At 39.4% G+C, this 19,014-nt stretch overlaps 1 protein-coding gene across 1 annotated transcript in view; it reads right to left on the bottom strand.

Annotated features, from left to right (window-relative positions):
- Positions 1-19,014, bottom strand: part of LOC124555989 (KICSTOR complex protein SZT2-like) — a 332,080-nt gene that overhangs the window by 110,752 nt on the left and 202,314 nt on the right. The window contains exons 26-27 of the mRNA XM_047130034.1: positions 16,802-16,965; positions 13,960-14,231 (exon numbers count right to left, since the gene is read on the bottom strand). Coding sequence (XP_046985990.1) covers positions 13,960-14,231; positions 16,802-16,965 — 436 coding nt within the window. The remainder of the gene's footprint in view (positions 1-13,959; positions 14,232-16,801; positions 16,966-19,014) is intronic.

Here is a 19,014-nt window from a genome sequence, read left to right as displayed (position 1 = left end):
AGACGAAGACAACGGCAGACCATTTCCACTAGAACATTGACTAACACAGCGATGCAGGATTCCTCCATTTGTTCCCCTATGCTTGTTTCCCAGGGTATGGGCGTACTTTGATTTCTAATATTGCCACGGATAGGGGAACTTTTCTGAACTGTCAAATGCAAGAGGAACCAGCTCCAGAAGAAGATATTTCACAGTTGGTGTGTAGGATAAGGAGTTCTGCTTTTTGTTAATAATCAACCTCAAACCTGAAAACTGTTCAATGATGGCATCCATGTCTCTGATACATCTACATCAGCAGCTGTTCAGCCCTCATTGTATGAGGTTAATTTTTCTTATTAAAATTTTTAGGAATAAGAGGACCAATCATATTGGAAGGAATTTACACTACTGGCCATTAAAATTGCTACACCACGAATATGACATGCTACAGATGCAACAGGAAGAAGATGCTGCGATATGCAAATGATTAGCTTTTCAGAGCATTCACACAGGGTTGGCGACGGTGGTGACACCTACAACGTGCTGACATGAGGAAAGTTTATAACCGATTTCTCAAACACAAACAGCAGTTGACCGGCGTTGCCTGGTGAAACGTTATTGTGATGCCTCGTGTAATGAGGAGAAATGCGGCTTTGATAAAGGTCGGATTGTAGCCTATCGCGATTGCGGTTTATCCTATCGCGACATTGTCACTCGCAGTGGTCGAGATCCAATGATTGTTAGCAGAATATGGAATCGGTGGGTTCAGGAGGGTAATACGGAACGCCGTGCTGGATCCCAACGGCCTTGTATCACTAGCAGTCAAGATGACAGGCATCTTATCTGCACGGCTGTAATGGATCGTGCAGCCACGTCTCGATCCATGAGTCAACAGATGGGGATGTTTGCAAGACAACAACCATCTGCACGAACAGTTCGACGATGTTTGCAGCAGCATGGACTACCAGCTCGGAGACCATGGCTGCGGTTACCCTTGACACTGCATCACAGACAGGAGCGCCTTCGATGGTGTACACAACGACGAACCTGGATGCATGAATGGCAAAACGTCATTTTATCGGATGAATCCAGGTTCTGTTTACAGCATCCGTGTTTGGCGACATCGCAGTGAACGCACGTTGGAAGCGTGTATTCGTCATCGCCAGACTGGTGTATCACCCGGCGTGATGGTATGGGGTGCCATTGGTTACACGTCTCACTCACATCTTGTTCGCAATGACGGCACTTTGAACAGTGGAAGTTACATTTCAGATGTGTTACGACCCGTAGCTCTACCCTTCATTCGATCCCTGTGAAACCCTACATTTCAGCAGGATTATGCACGACCGCATGTTGCAGGTCGCAGGTCCTGTAAGGGCCTTTCTGGATACAGAAAATGTTCGACTGCTGCCCTGGCCAGCACATTCTCCAGATCTCTCACCAATTGAAAACGTCTGGTCAATGGTGGCCGAGTAACTGCCTCGTCACAATACGCCAATCACTACTCTTGATGAACTGTGGTATCATGTTGAAGCTGCATGGGCAGCTGTACCCGTACACGCCATCCAAGCTCTGTTTGACTCAATGCCCAGGCATATCAAGGTCGTTATTACAGCCAGAGGTGGTTGTTCCGGGTACTGATTTCTCAGGATCTATGCACCCAAATTACGTGAAAATGTAATCACATGTCAGTTCTAGTATAATATATTTGTCCAATGAATACCCGTTTATCATCTGCATTCCCCCTTGGTGTAGCAATTTTAATGGCCAGTAATGTAGGAGTGTATTCCCTACTGATAGAAGTATTTTCAAATCTTTTTCAGTGAACATTTAAGTGAGGATTCACACTTTGCCAACAGATTCAACGAAGGTGATGATGAGGTCAACCTAATGGCAGGCACCACAAATTATGATGCTTTATTACGCGTTATTTCTCTAGCTACACCAGTAATTAGGTTCAATTATGAGGCTCAATGGAAATAAGACTTCGAAACTTTTGGTATCAATACACTTATTGTTTTTTTCTTCACTTATTTAGCTGAACAAAGTAGGAACATCTACCAGCATGTGTAGGAAATTGACAGTGGCAAGACAGGGCCTATCAAGACTGTGTTTTATTGTTCCACAATATTGCTGCTCCCATTGGTCAACATCCCATCACTGGTATGCGAATATGCCACTGGTGGACTCAAAAGGATTGTACACACCTAGTACTCAATGACAGATACATTTACATGTATCAGCACCCCCAGCGCACCATGCGATGTTGACATGATGTTCACTGTTGCAGCTTCATTAGAGATGGCAGCAGAGAGAGAGAGGCACACCGACAGCACCAGATATAGAAGTGACACCATGTCATCTTTTCAGACAAATTCCAGTTTCCCATGTAGCATCATGACAGATGTATCCACGTGAAGAAGCTCTGAGGAAGTTCCGATCAAATTTGTCACTTTTGTACTGCCCCAGTGCCTGATGTGATGGTACGGGTGCCTGGGAACTCGACACTATCACATCTGATTTGTTAATTTGGACAGCAGGTGTTTGTTACATTTCGACATGTTAAGACTAGTAGCTATGCTCTGTATACAATCTCTCTGTGCTGAAAACTTACAATGAGATAACAGAAGAATGCACGTCGCCTGTGCTGTCCTGATCTACCTCAATACAGAGGACGTGTACCTGTGGTCCTGACCAGCAAATTCTCCAGATCTCACAGCTATTGAAAACATTTGGTTGCGCTTGGTAAGGGAGTAGCATGTCACACCTGTCAGCCAATATGATTGATGTGAACTCCATCACAGAGCAGAAACAGCTTGGAGTACTGTACCTGCGTCCAAGCTCAGTTCCGCTCAATACCCAGCTGGGATAGAGCCATAGTTGCTTCCAGTGGTGGCAGCTCTATGTGCTAAATTTCTCACCCTGCGCACTCTCAAATCATCTACAAATTTAATCACACACACTGCCCACTATACAGTAAACCCACAATAACTGAAATTTTATTACTTGCTGTCCTTCGTGGTGTTGCAGTTTTAATGGCCTGCTGTGTATTTCTGGAGCTTTTATTTCTCATGATATTTTTTCATAATCATAGAACTTCAATGTAGTAAAACTCATTTTCATAAGGTTCCATTCTGGCAACCTGTTAAACAAATGATATAGGTTATATACCATTTTCTGAAACTGCCATAAAAGTCTTATTTAGACCATATGTGTTTTGCTTTATTTCAATGAATCTTCAGTGGTCATTGTAACAACTTGGTTTTTCTTACAAATGTGTTTGTCAATATCATAAACATTTCTCATGTTTTACATTACAGCTGTTAAATAGTATTAGACTACAATTGTTACTCAAAATATTTTGTTACTGTATTATTATTTGTCACCTTGGACAGCTCAATAGCGATTAGGTTTATTATGTGCATTTTCTCCCTTATGGTATTCAGAGTTTTAGAATCTGTGGTTATCTCTCTCATTTTGTTGAGTTTATGTCTTGTACCTATGATATTTTTAGTTTCTCTAAGTATTAATTCTTTTGTTAGACCTATGTTTATGGTGCTTGCATCCCTCCTCTGTTCTTGAAATAGTATATTTTCAGGGTCTATAATTAAATGTCCTATGTAATGTTCATTTACTTCCATGGTTTAAACCTCATTGTATTAGTTATGTTTCTTCATCATTAAGTTTTCAGTATGTGAAGTTTATGATGTGTGCATGTTTCTGCTTGTTTGTGGTGTTCACGTGTTTTTTGGTCTGCAAGTGGTTTTTTTTTAAATCCCATTACAGGTATACGCAACAACCTTGATGTGGTAGTTGTGACTCAAGGACACTAGTGGCAGATCAACTAGATGGACCCTTAAGCTGACCAAATGCATTTACTCAGTGAGGCACAAACCAGGAGAGCTCCATCAAAATATCAACCACTTGAGTCAAAAAAGTTCAGTATAATACAGGCTGATGAGGGCCTGGTTGCTGAACCAGAGAAAGGACAGCAAGAGGACGAAGAATGCAAGCAACCTGCAGCATCTTCGGACTTCATGGTTGTTAATAAAATCTTTTATTGTAAAATACCACAGGGAAATTGGCTGGTTATTCTGAAATCCCTTAACATAAGAATTTTGCAGCAGCCACATTATAGTATACAAGCAAGTCCCTACGATAAGACAGTAATCAATGCATGAATAGCCTTGCAGTTCTGAAGGCCTACTCATAAGTGGGACATTGCAAGTTATGTACAGTCTTGTTTACCATGTGTGCAAAGGGCACAATATGTAAAACCAACAATTCCCCTTAAAGATCTTCCAGAGGCCACTGAACCATTTGAATCGGTTGCCCTCAAAATTGTGGGACCATTCCCAATTTCAGCTAAAAATAATAAATATTATTATCAATTATTGTGCCTCTGGCAGATATGACTGCAGAGACAGTCATGAAAGCTTCTGTGGAAGATCTTGTTTTGAAGTATGAAAGCACTGAAGCGATCATAACAGACTAAGAGAGCAACTTCTTTCCATCTCTCTTCATGCAGGTTTGCATATTATTAAAAACAAAGGAGTCGTGCACAATCTCTTACATCCAAAAAGTAATGGCTGTGTTGTGTGTGTCCATATGTCCATTCTCAAAAAGCTGCTGTATGAAGTGAAGGAAAGCCATACACAATGGGACAGATTGCTTCCGTTCGTCCTGTTCTCTTATAACATGAAAGTGCATGAATCAATTGGCTTCACTCCTCTTGAGACTGTACAGGGACGCAAAATGTGTTCACCACTTGAACTAGATAAGCTGCCACCTGATGTTAAGGCAACAGCCATACAACATCTTTCCTGACACTTGAAAACTGTCTGGAAACAGTACCACTGCTGTTACTAGGCAAGTTAAACAAAGTTAAAAGAATGCGGGTATTCCTGATTATCAAGCTGAACAATGGGTGTTGCTCAGGAATCTGACTATAAAAAGAGCAAAACTAAAAAGTTAACACCTCTCTGGGAAGGCTCCTACCAAATAATATGCTTAACATCACCTGTAAATGCAGAATTACAGCTTCCAGACTGAGTAGTTGTGGTGCACTTTGGCTGGCTGCAACTTTACCTGGGATAACATGGTAGAAATCAGCCAATGCTGTGCCCCACAACCGTAAAGACCAGCTGCACATCCCAAAATCATGCCCTACTCACCAACGTACTGGTAGGCGTGGGTATGATTTAAGAACAGTACTTCCATATCAGCTTTGTTCCATGGGCTGAACAACAACCACGTACAAGAGTAAATAGATTAAGACAATTTTTACAAGCTGCCAGGAGTATTTATGTAATTATGTATTTCTTTAATTATAATTAAATATATATAAGGATTTAGATACACAAAATAAAATTCACTTTGCTATTCACTTCTTCCCTTGTTTTTTAAGGGTACTGAACGAGAAATTACAAATGTGGTTGATAGTCTTCTAATTGGTAAAGTTAAGTATGGTAATGTGTTCTAATGTTTTCCTTTTATGTGTGATGCCAGTAATAGGAGAGACCAGTAATGTTAGCTTTGGCACATAATGGCTGATACAATGAATACCTTTACCTTAGTACGTGTATAAGTGTAGAGTTCAACAGCATGTAGTATACCTTTGCAGCACACATTAGTGGGTGTTGGCAAAAGGCCATGAGGTCATGCGACACCTAAGTAGTGACCGTCCTGAGAAATGAGAGTTGAGCAGACTAAACTTTATCTTTTACTCGTAAAAAGGAAGAAGTAATCTAGTTTGGGATTGTTATCTATTAACAAAAGTAATCTGCTGTGGGGAGGATAGGCAGCCACTTTTTGTGTTCTTATGATTTCTTCACGTCTTCTGAAACAAAGCCTAGTGTATTACAGTGCTCCAGTGTATCTGCAGCTCCACTTCTTATGGGGAAGTACATAGATTTCGACAGGACTTCAGGACTTATCCATTATACCAGATCATCCCTTTTTATGGCACAAAACAAAAATAGCCCGACTGACCAGCAAGACTATCTTCCTAGCCCATCGTAGTTTCACATATGCATTGAATACCTTCTACATCATAGTCATTTCCTTGGTATAGTATATCTACTTCCTTTTTAAAAAAATGTGCTTATTGCGAACCCAAAATCCATAGTTCCTATATTTATATTGTGTTGATCACCTCTGCTTTGTACATTGATGTATGACCTACTGTGGGGCCACTCTTATTTAATTTTCAGACATTTTCTGCATATCATTTAACTTTCTTGTTATGTGTCCTTATTCCCATATAAAATCTTGACCTGTTGCTGGAACTGCTTAATTCTACTAATGAATTAATTACTTTTTTGGAACAGTTATTATCCAACAGAAGGAGCAACTCTCAGTTCCTATACCACAGAGTTGTATTTTCATAACAAAATACTTTACCCAATTTATGTCATTTACAATCACAACTTTATTAATCATAGGAATATCTGAATAAGTGTAGAATGAAAGATACCCCATCTCCTGCTGCTGCCATGCCTAATCCACATACAGACGAAAATTATAGCCCTCAGGATTCAGCAGATACTGGTGTGTATCTGTGTATGATTACTCCAAAATTGTTGATCCTTACATATGTGTAAATTGCTTATATATGTTATAGATGTTGTTATAGCTTAAGCTAAAGTTTTATAAATGAATACTTTGTGTTGGGACTTTATTCCCTAATGTATGCTTATCTCCATTAAAGAACAAATTGTACTGCATTACTTGGATGCACATTGTGCCACTTCGCTGGCTATCCATTTGAGAGACCAGTACACTTCAAATAACATCCATCGTATGGAAGACATCTAAGCTAGCATTATCTTATCTACTTCTCCCAGTTCTCCCTCATTCATGAGTGTTATTATGTTCCTGGTACATTAAATTTACCAACTGGGATGTTGACTACACATAATCCTTACATACAGGACAAACGTTCTACTAATTTCATATTCAAGTTAACATTGGTCTAGCTGTAGAGTTTTATTTTTGCAAACATCTGCTCTCCTACAATGCCCCATCGCTGAAGAAATAAATTCTACATAATTCTTATTTTGTCTCATGATTGAGTCTGACAACAGTGTGCCACATGATGATGAATTAAATAGATTTAGCTCACAATAATTTCTCAAAATTCCCAGAAAGATATACAAGGGCTTGCTAAAAAAGTAATGCATCTGAATTTCTTATGTGAAAATTCTTACAAATTTTAAATAAAATAACTTTATTGACATCCTACATCTTTACTCTTCATGTCTGCATATTTATTTCTCAAGATAGTCACCCTGGTGATGAACACATTTCCCCCAACAATAGATCAGTTTGTTAATACTGTCATTGTAGAATTTGACTTTGTTGATGGAACCACAACCTCACCTCTGCTTGCACTGCTTAATCACTGCCAAAGTGGAGTCCTTAAAGGTGTTCCAATTGGTTCAAATTGCTTTGAGCACTATGGAACTTAACATCTGAGGTCATCAGTCCCCTAGAAGTTAGAACTACTTAAACCTAACTAACCTCAAAATTCCCAGAAAGATATACAAGGGCTTGCTAAAAAAGTAATGCATCTGAATTTCTTATGTGAAAATTCTTACAAATTTTAAATAAAATAACTTTATTGACATCCTACATCTTTACTCTTCATGTCTGCATATTTATTTCTCAAGATAGTCACCCTGGTGATGAACACATTTCTCCCAACAATAGATCAGTTTGTTAATACTGTCATTGTAGAATTTGACTTTGTTGATGGAACCACAACCTCACCTCTGCTTGCACTGCTTAATCACTGCCAAAGTGGAGTCCTTAAAGGTGTTCCAATTGGTTCAAATTGCTTTGAGCACTATGGAACTTAACATCTGAGGTCATCAGTCCCCTAGAAGTTAGAACTACTTAAACCTAACTAACCTAAGGACATCACACACATATATGCCCTAGGCAGGATTCAAACCTGTGACCGTAGCAGTCACGCAGTTCCAGACTGAAGCACCTAGAACCACTTGGCCACAGTGGCTGGCCAAAGGTGTTCTTTAAGTTTTGGAAACAGATGAAAATTGAATGGGGCCAAGTCAGGGTGGTACGCAGGATAATTAATGACAATGACTCAAAGGTGACAGTTTGTTGCAGATGTTGTAGTGTTCATGTATGGTGTGGTTGAAAAAGAGGGTGGTCCATGTGTGGATGAACTCTTTGAATTCTTGCTTTCAGTTTTCCGAGGGATACAGGATGCTGTTTCTCACACACTGACATAATTACATAACACACCACAATGTTGCACTCTACAGTTCAGAGCCATATAGTGGCAGAAAGCTGAAAATATGTAGACATGAAGAATAAAGCTGTAGTATGTTAATAACATTTGTTTTATTTCAATTTGGATGCTTTACTTTTCAGCATGCCTTACATAAACTATCTAACTTTAATTTTGTTCTTGTTATTGTTAACAGAATAATATGTTGCCACTTCCTTCTTAAAAAAAAAGTAAAAACCAGAGTAATTACTGATAACTTCTAACTTCACGGTATTAACAAAGGTTTTAAATCATAATGTTCCATAGTGCTCTCTGTAGGGTTATAATGCAGTAATTCCCCAGTCATGATGTTCATATGAGTCATAACAGTTTCAGCACACTTTCACAAATCTACAAGTAACAGCCCGGTGGCTACTCAGTCTTGGCTACTGCCTCCATCGCACTGCAAGCCACAGCTATTGCTCATCAGCAAGCCAGTCACTAAATGTTACTGTTATTGTTGCTTTCATGCCCTTCACAAACTGCATATTATGAATGTAACATCGTCAAATGTTCCTTCATCTTTAATAATCCCTCCATCAGTTATAAGCCCACTATCAGAACAAAATCACAAAGTCACATGGATCTTTGTGACAGAGGAGGAGTGTACAATATATAATTATTATTAAGTACTCAATATTTAAGATCCTTCATCCTAGGCTGGGGCTGTGGGAGTTAAGGGCCACATGCCATACTGCCAGTGTTGATTCTGTGGTGTCAGCACTAATGGTATGGTGTGTCACAGGTGACTTAAGCTTTCCCTAATCAGATTGGATGAGTTTTACTGCAGACTTGGGAGGCAGCTCAGCTCTCTGTTACTGGCCTTGGCATGTGTGGGATCAATCTCAGAGAGACTGAAGTTTACCACAATGCCTCCCCCTATGTGGGACCTCTGTATTCCTTCTTTCCATGAAATCACTTCGGTGTCAATTATGTCTTAACATTACAGCCTATCATATCACCTACACTCTTAAAACTTGATTAGATTAGGTTAGTACTTGTTCCATAGATCTTGAATATGACACTTTGTAATGATGTGAAACATGTCAGGTTAATAAAACGTGTCTATACAAGATGATACATTACACAAAAATATTACATGACACTTAATTTTTTTTTTTTTTTTTTTTTTTTTTTTTTTTTTTTGTGGTTGGGGAAATTACCCACTTACTATATCCAAAAATATATATAATGAGTAGAAGGAGTTGCCATTAAGAAATTCTTTTAATTTCCTTTTAAATGCTATATGGCTATCTGTCAGACTTTTGATGCTATTAGATTAATGAACAAAGACTTTTGTGGCAGCATAATTTACCCACTTCTGAGCCAAAGTTAGATTTAACCTTGAGTAATGAAGATCATCCTTTCTCCCAGTGTTGTATCCATGTACACTGCTATTACTTTTGAATTCGTTCAGACTGTTAATAACAAATTTCATAAGTGAATATATATATTGTGAGGCTACAGTGAAGATCTCTAGCTCTTTAGATAAGTATCTGCAGGATGATCTTGGATGAGCTCCAGCAATTATTCTGATTACACGCTTTTGTGCAATGAACACTCTTTTACTCAATGATGAGTTACCCCAGAATATGATGCCATACGAAAGCAGAGAATGAAAATAGGTGTGGTAAGCAAATTTTTTGAGATGTATATCGCCAAAATTTTGCAATGACCCTAATAGCATAAGTAGCTGAACTCAAATGTTTCAGCAGATCCTCAGTGTTTTTTCCAGTTCAACCCCTCATCAATGCATACACCTAGAAATTTTGAATATTCTACCTTAGCTACCGATTTCTGATCGAAGTCTATATTTATTAATGGTGTCATTCCATTTACTGTGTGGAACTGTATATACTGTGTTTTGTCAAAGTTTAATGAGAGCCCATTTGCAGAGAACCACTTAATGATTTTCTGAAAAACATCGTTACAATTTCACCAGTTAATTCTTGTCTGTTGAGTGTGATAGTTATACTTGTATCATCAGCAAAAAGTACCAGCTTTGCATCTTCGTGAATATAGAATGGCAAGTCATTAATATATATTAAGAACAGCAGAGGACCCAAGACCGAACGTTGCGGCACCGCATTCTTGATTGTTCCCCAGTTTGAGAAATCACCAGGTTTTTTTTTTTTTTTTTTCATATTATGTGAACTGCTTATTTCAACTTTCTGCAGCACTCTTCCAGTTAGGTATGATTTAAACCATTTGAGCACTGTCCCATTCACACCACAGTACTTGAGCTTATCTAAAAGTATTCCACGATTTACACAATCAAAAGCCTTTGAGAGGTCACAAAAAATCCCAATGGGTGACTTCTGGTTACTCAGAGCAATTATGTGTATGAGCTCTCTCTCTCTCTCTCTCTCTCTCTCTCTCTCTCTCACACACACACACACACACACACACACACACACACACACACACAAATACATATAAAAATTGGGCATTTATCAACTCCAGTGTGTGATGTTCTGTACACAGGGCAGAACAGAAGAACATCTGAAACAAATATAAAGAACATAAAGAGCATGGAAGTTACACCAATCATTCAGCATTTGCAGGAACACCTCTGACAAGAAAACCTAGCCTCCAACCACAATAGAAACAAGTCTAAAAGTTATGAAACTGAGGAAAAAAACCCTAAAACTACAAGAAAACTTCCAAATTCAAAACATAATCACAGAAAAGAAACACGTCATATAAATGACCAAACAGACATCAGTAATGAAACTTAACACTCTCTCCTCTCGTTCTCCCCTCCCCCTCCCCCCCACCCTCCCCCTAAGTCCCTCCCTCTCTCAGTCCCTGCCTTGTGCCAGTACTGCTGCTCGATGTAGGTGAGGGGCTGTGTCAGGTATATCAAGTGAAGTTAGTGAAGGAAGAGAGGAGCTGCGGTTAGGAGGAAGAGCTGGGAAAGGGTGAATGACAGTCAGGAGCAAAAAATGATGTGAGTAATAATTGTGATTTAATACTGTTTAATAATAGCAATGTAAAATGTAAGATGTGCTTACAACATTGAAAAACAGATTTGTAAGACAAACAAATTTTTGCAGTGACCATGAGAGTAGCCTTCTACCAAGATTTCTTCTTCTCTTTCATAACTTTTTAGTGTCAAAATTCCTGTGAGGGTTTATCTACTGAGGGCGTATGAATGGAAGGAGAGTGGGCAGTCCTGGGACCCACAGTCTGCCCTCCTTTCAGCCACTGGCTGGCATCAGGTCGACCTGTGGATTTCTGAGGAGAGGGTTCCTGAGAGGCAGTCTCTTCACTGGCAGGTGCTGGAGGAGGGTGCTGCTTCTCTGGCTGAGTGCTTATAGTGGTTACATAAGACGGTGCCAGAGGAACCACAAGGTGGGGCAGGGGAGAGCTATTGTCAAGTTTTTTTTTGTGTGACAGCCAGATGTCGACACTAAGGGAGTCACTACACTAGGTACTGCTGACAACCCAGTGACAGTAGTGTAGTGGAAAAGGTTGGTATCACTGAGACTGGATGCAGATGATGGTATTTTTTGAGCTTCAGAATTCAAGAGGCAATCTGCAATCTTCAGTTCCTGGATTTTGTGTTTCTTGAGTACATTAGCACAGAATGAAATTTTCACTCTACAGCGGAGTGTGCACTGATATGAAACTTCCTGGCAGATTAAAACTGTGTGCCGGACCGAGACTTGAACTCGGGATCTTTGCCTTTCACGGGCAAGTGCTCTACCAATTGAGCTACCCAAGCACAACTCACGCCCCGTCCTCACAGCTTTAATTCCGCCAGTACCTTGTCTCCTACCTTCCAAACTTCACAGAAGCTCTCCTGCCAACCTTGCAGAACTAGCACTACTGGAAGAAAGGATATTGCGGAGACATGGCTTAGCCACAGCCTGGGGGATGTTTCTAGAATGAAATTTTCAGTCTACAGCGGAGTGTGGGCTGATATGAAACTTCCTGGCAGATTAAAACTGTGTGCTGGACCGAGACTCGAACTCGGGACCTTTGCCTTTCGCGGGCAAGTGCTCTACCAACTGAGCTACCCTAGCATGACTCACGCCCCGTCCTCACAGCTTTAATTCTGCCAGTATCTCATCTCCTACCTTCCAAACTTCACTTTTACATTAGCACACTTTGGAAACTGGGAAGATAGTTGATCCCACAACTGACACAGGCAGCTGGTAGTACACACGGTAAATTTTCGTGAAATGTTCAGCAACAGTCTCCACAAACTGGGTCGGTTGTACACCAGGAACACATATACCTTAAACCCTGGCATTTAAAACACTGCATTGGGGGTGGGAAATATGGCTTCACGTCAGAATGGTAACACACAGTTTTTGACACTTTCTGGAAGTGAATCCTCCTCAAAAGCGAGGATGAAAGCACCAGTGTCTATCTTATAGCCTGATGTGCCTCGATGTACACGATGTACGAACTCAATCCTTCATCTTTCCAAGTGTTCATGTAGTCCTTCATCCATCTGCAGTATTAGGACCAGGAGAAAAATTAATCCCTATCCCATGCCAAGGTTCTTATGGGGTGTGATGGTAAAACGTATATCACCAGGGGAAAAGAATTTGCCAAATACGTTTTCAATACTTTCCACAAAAAACACTGGTTTAATAGAGAGAAAAGACCCTCCATCTGTTCAGGTGAAAACCAGGAACTGAGGGAAATGACTGTGTGCAAGTTGCTTGGTTTTGTTTTCTTCCCATGGTGTTACCAATGAAGCAAATTCCTACAGTCATAACAGTCGGCACTGAGTTGTGGTCTGTCTGAAGAGAGTGCCAAGTCCTCAAAGCCACTGGTTGGTAACTTTGGCAAATTTCGTGACACCAAATATCCACCACAATGGTGCCTGCTCCAAACAAGTGCTACTCCCAGGAGTACTGCCCAGCCAAAGCAAGGGTCACCAGGTGATGGCCAGACCCCCAAATGGACCTAACTCTTGGCAAGTGTTGGGAGATGACATCTTGGGCATCAATAGTGCAATCTGTGTTTGGTCAGGTACCACCGCTGTATATGTACATGGCAATGTTCTACACATACCTGCTACCATGTTGGGTAGTAGGTGACCTTTCCCACACTGCTCGCACAATCTCTAAAAAATGTAGAAGGTTTGAGGTCAAACACAGATGTGGGGACTGAATATAAATTAACCAAAATACGTTATGTAAAATAAGGAAATAACAGAGTGAGAAGCCAGGATTCACATCCTATGAGTGAGCTAGGTTTGCTGCAGAGAGTCTGTCCTGCAGGAGAAGCTGGAGAAAAGAAACAGTCGTCCAGTAAAAGTGCATACAGGATAGCAAGAAGTACTGCAATGCCTTGTGGCCCCATGCTTGCCACAACCATACCCACAAAAGAGTAGTGAGCCCCTGGGAGGGGTTTCCTAGCAGAAGTCAACATGAAGGTTAGATAAATGTTATATAGGATTATAAAATGCTAATGTTTATTTTCATAATACACAGGATGAGGTCTGTCCTATGACTCAAGCACTGTTGAATTTTTCCACATGCCTTATAAAAATTTTTACCATGGGTGTCTTACATTGCAATTTGTGTAAACTACATTTTCTAATAACATGCCAATGAAAATTCTCTAATGTTCTTGGTGTATCTGGAAAAGAATGTATGATAATAACCCAAACATGAGAAGCATCAAAAAACATTTGTGCTCCTCTCAATAAATGGGTCAGTTTTTACCTTTTGGATCTAGGACATCATTGTCAAAAACTCCATCATCTGTTAGGCATGCCTTCCACTGTGCTAGGTTTCTGCCTATGATAAGGCTTTTGGAATCAGTCCTTGGCTGATCATGTATGTCACTATCAGACACACTCACGGGTACAAATACATCTTCCTCCTCCTCAAGCTGATGTTCATTTGTTACTCTGTTAAACACTAGTGCAGTTGTGTCTTGTGCATTCAAGACAACAAGATTCTTAAGCTCCTTAACTGTCACAGACAGTGAATGCCTAAAAAACCAAGAAGAACATAAATATTTTAAGAGGCAGCCATATCTAAGATGTCTGACATACTATATTTCCATACTCTTAATGGAAAACAAGTATTTATTTGTTTATAAGTGGTATATTCAAAATGTTTCAGTAATCATTTATAAACAAAACTCTTATTGTATTTGCATCATTGTAAGTTACATTTTCTTCAAACAACTTTTATCACACATTTATACACTTGTACCGACATTCCTACAACTGTTAAAAATGCTCCTTCAAGTTTTATCAGAAAACACTTTCAACTTCTATAGTGTCTATTAATTTTCAGTTTTAACCACTGGAAGCGCAAGGAAATTGGCAGGTGCAGTATCTGAAGAGTAGAGTGCTCTTTCCACTGTAGTAATACACTGAAGAGCAAAAGAAACTGGTACACCTGCCTAATATTGTGTAGGGCCCCTGTGAGCATGCAGAAGTGCTGCAACACGACATGGCATGGGCTTGACTAATGTCTGAAGTATTGCTGGAGGGAACTGACACAAAGAATACTGCAGGGCTGTCCATATATCCGTAAGTGTATGAGGGGGTGGAGATCTCTTCTGAACAGCATGTTGCAAGGATCCCAAATCAGGGAAGTTTGGTGGTCAGTGGAAGTGTTTAAACTGAGAAGAGTGTTCCTGGGGCCAATCTGTAGCAATTCTGAATGTGTGGGGTGTTGCATTGTCCTGCTGGAATTGCCCAAGTATGTAAGAATGCACAATGGCCATGAATGGATGCAGGTGATCAGACAGGATGCTTACATACGTGTCATCTGTCAGAGTCGTATCTAGACGCATCAAGGGTCCCATATTACCCCAAGTGTACATACCCCACAACATTACATAGCCCATGCCATTACAGAGCCTCCACCAGCTTGAAAAGACCCCTGCTAACATACAGGGTCTATGGATTGTCTCCATACCCATACATGTCGATCTGCTCAATAAAATTTGAAATGAAACTTGTCCGACAAGTTGTTTCCAGTCATCAACAGTCCAATGCCAGTGTTGATGGGCCCAGGCAAGGCATAACGCTTTGTGTCATGCAGTCATCAAGGGCATGTGAGTGGGCCTTCAGCTTCGAAAACGCATATTGATGATGTTTCGTTGAATGGTTTGCACGCTAACACTTGTTGATGGCCCCGAATTGAAATCTGCACCAGTTTGCAGAAGGCTTGCACTTCTGTCATCGTGAACAATTCTCTTCAGTCATCGTTGGTCCTGTTCTTGTAGGATCTTTTTCCGGCCACAGCAGTGTCAGACACTTGAGGTTTTACTGGATTCCTGATATTCACGGTGCACTCGTGAAATGGTTGTGCAGGAAAATCCCCACTTCATCGCTGCCTCGCAGATGCTGTGGCCCATCGTTCATGCGCTGACTATAACACCACATTCAAACTCACTTAAATGTTGATAACCTGCCGTTGTAGCAGCAGTAACCAATCTAACAACTGCACCAGACACTTATCGTCTTACTTAAGCTCTGCTGACCGCAGCGCCGTATTCTGCTTGTTTACATATCTCTGTATATTAATACGCATGCCTATACCAGTTTCTTTCGCACTTCAGTGTATAACTACTTGCAAGGTAATCTTTAAGCAGAAATTACTAATGTGCCGAGGTTCTGTCACGTGACAAAACTGAAGTATTTTCTGTCAAATTTTCTGGATTTTTTCATCGAATAGCATCTGTAGTGTCATAGAGGGTGTCCACAAAAGTGACATTAATTATTTCTCATATGTATACAGAGAAGATCTGATGAATGTGTCCACTGTTTTCGTCAATGGTGGAAGTGGATTGGCAGCCACTATGGGTACCACATTTGATGTTTATGAAAATTCATAAAAATGTTTGTTCAACTTGAACACTACCAATTTTTTCACTAACTCACTTTTGTAGGTTTCTATCAACATCTGTTGAGACACAGAAGATGTTTTCTCTACCAATGACCAAAATAAAACATTTTAACACTCTACAGTAGGTGTAATTTACATAACAGTGTACAAAAAGTCTTGATTATAGCACTAGTGAGTCAAATAATGGCACCTGCACAATACTTCTCAGGAGCTGTACATACCCTCTGCTCGTTGAATCACTCCAAGAAATACAAAATTTTCAGTGGAAGACCTAACATTTCTCAGTGAAAAGCAATTACTGTGGATTCATTGGCAAAAATAAACTGAACTAATACAAGGGCATTTCAGCCACAGTTGTTCAAAATAAGTTTTGCATATTTTAAAACAGTAAATCATTGGTCTGGAATGAGATTTTCTGTTTGACAGTGTACCTCATGAAAAGGCTGAAAAGCAGACAAACACACTGAAATACAACTTACTGAAGGAAGTGACTAAATTTGTATATCAGTTTGACTCAATTTAAAAAAAAAAAACTGTTATTATTATGTCAAATTAAAGTTTAAGTACGTGCGTTTACAAAGTTAAAAATAGACTGGACACAATTTGTTACTTTAATATGAAGGTAATATGTAGTTTGAAAATTCACAATTGTAATAAGAGGACCACCTCTAGTCACAAATAAGAATAAAATATGTACCTTGATGTTAGGGTAACACAGAACCTTTTCACAGCTGGAACTCCTATCTGAACAGCAAATTCAAGCCACTCATTAATTACACTGGCATACATCTTATGCAGAATTCCACTTTCTCCAGATTCATACTCATTTAAAAGGTCCCCAGCTACAGCTGTGTCATCTTCCTGAAACAATATTATATTGTGTTACTGTCTCATCAATGTGTTAAGCATTTAGTGTCAAACATTGTACAAAGAATCCACAAAACCCCAAGTGCACATGTCCATCTTGCACAGACAGAAGGAAACATTATGACAAAGAGGGGAATGCAACTAAAAAGGAGCCAGAAAAGTTTATCAGCAGAATATGGGGACATGACGAACAGGAAGAGTGCAAAACCAGACATTTGAATTAAGTCAAGACAAAAGGAAAAGAGGAAAACATACTACTGGCTAAACAATGTGTAAATAAGCCTTTTTTTATACTAGAAAGATGGGGTGAGTGTGAAGAAATGATAAAATTGTGTTACACCAAATGCAGCTGCTAGGACTCCAACAAAAGTATTCACAGCTCTGACATCAATGATTAGCATACAATGATTCTTACATGCTGTGGTTGGTTTGTGAAAAATCAGTGTTACATACAGTTTGGACTTCATTCTCTGTTGTTAGACACCATACTTAACTAAACACAAATGATGAGGCATTTCTTCTGTACTGGACATACCAGTGGAGTATCCAGTGGAATATAGTGGTATACAGCACTGTTCACAAAAGACGGGGATCTAGGTTTCAGTACCAGTTACACAGAATTTTGTCTAGATGGCAAATTATTTTATTACTGAATTTTTCTTTGGATACCATTTGGCAATCACAACCATCAAATCTGAACACAAGAGGAAAATGTATAAGGAACAAATCAGAGTAAAATAGAATGCTGTATAAGACTGGCTAGCAAAGCCATCACAAGAGGATGAAAACATACCACAATAAAGAAACATGAATATATGGATAGAACAAGTCTTGTCAAAGAATACCTCACGTAAACAGATAAGTGCCAAACTGAAGACTGTGATAGCTAAATGAGATAAAACAATAATTTTGCCACTATGTGGAGGTACAGTCATATTACATGTTACCATTCCAGTTGAGCATTAAACAAATGGCAAAATAAAATGACTCAATGAGATGTAATGATTTATGAAAAAAAGAACATAAGCTCTTCATTATATAGAATGCAGGTTACTAAATGTAGTTATATATTAAATAGTACTATAGAATAAATTTTTACCATAAAGGTTTAAAACAAGACATCTGTCAATTGACATAACGGTAAAAGGATAGGTCATAGCATCTATTTCCTTAATTTATGACATGTAAAATTAAATTAAATTTTAAGATGAATACAAAAGGTCATGCCTTTTGCATTATCAAAGGGGGATATCTTAATTATTACTCTTTGAGTATAAAAAACCTCTTTTTTATACATGAATACAATCATAAAGATCTATTAAATTAATTAAAATAAGTAAGCAAAAATGGCAAGAGACGGAGAACTGTACAAGTATAAGTCCTGTCACCTGGCATATGAAATGACACCAGACAAGTTGACATTACCTCATGCACAGTCGTGAGGTGATCAGCATGCAACACACTGGCCCAATGAATAAGCATTCCATGAGCTTTTAAAAAATAGCAAACAAGGTTCCTAATGAATTCACTCTTCTCACAGAGCAGAAGCTTTCATTCCATGTGAATCAATTTTTAATTCCTTTTCGATGGATTTTCTGTCTTGCACTGTTGAATACCAGTCCTTCAAACAAATTTAGTCCACCTAAACTCTTCATGTCTTAATAATGCAATGTCCTACTCAAAACGTGCATGTCATAAGTGTCCATGTCATAACATTAGAACACTAGTATGAAAAAGAAGTTAAAAACGACTACACATTACGCCAAATCAACGGAAGGAAAGAGAGCTACGAACAAGGACTTCCTCTTGGAGAAAGGACCACAATGCACGCTGTAGTGACAGTGGAGGTCCTGAACCAAAGATTAAACACTCAGGTGGCAAACACATTAGAACGTAAGTGGTTAAAAAAAGTGCATTCAATCAGGAAATGGTGAACACAAAGTGGTGGGGGATCACCACTTAATAAATGGTGACGGCTAAAATGACAGTATGCAACCTAGCCAAAAAGCATTGAGAACAATATCATAATTCCACATTACTGTC

This window comes from Schistocerca americana, chromosome X (genome assembly GCF_021461395.2).
Source record: "Schistocerca americana isolate TAMUIC-IGC-003095 chromosome X, iqSchAmer2.1, whole genome shotgun sequence".
Taxonomy (NCBI): Eukaryota; Metazoa; Arthropoda; class Insecta; order Orthoptera; family Acrididae; genus Schistocerca; species Schistocerca americana.
This window is presented reverse-complemented; position numbering and strand designations above follow the sequence as displayed.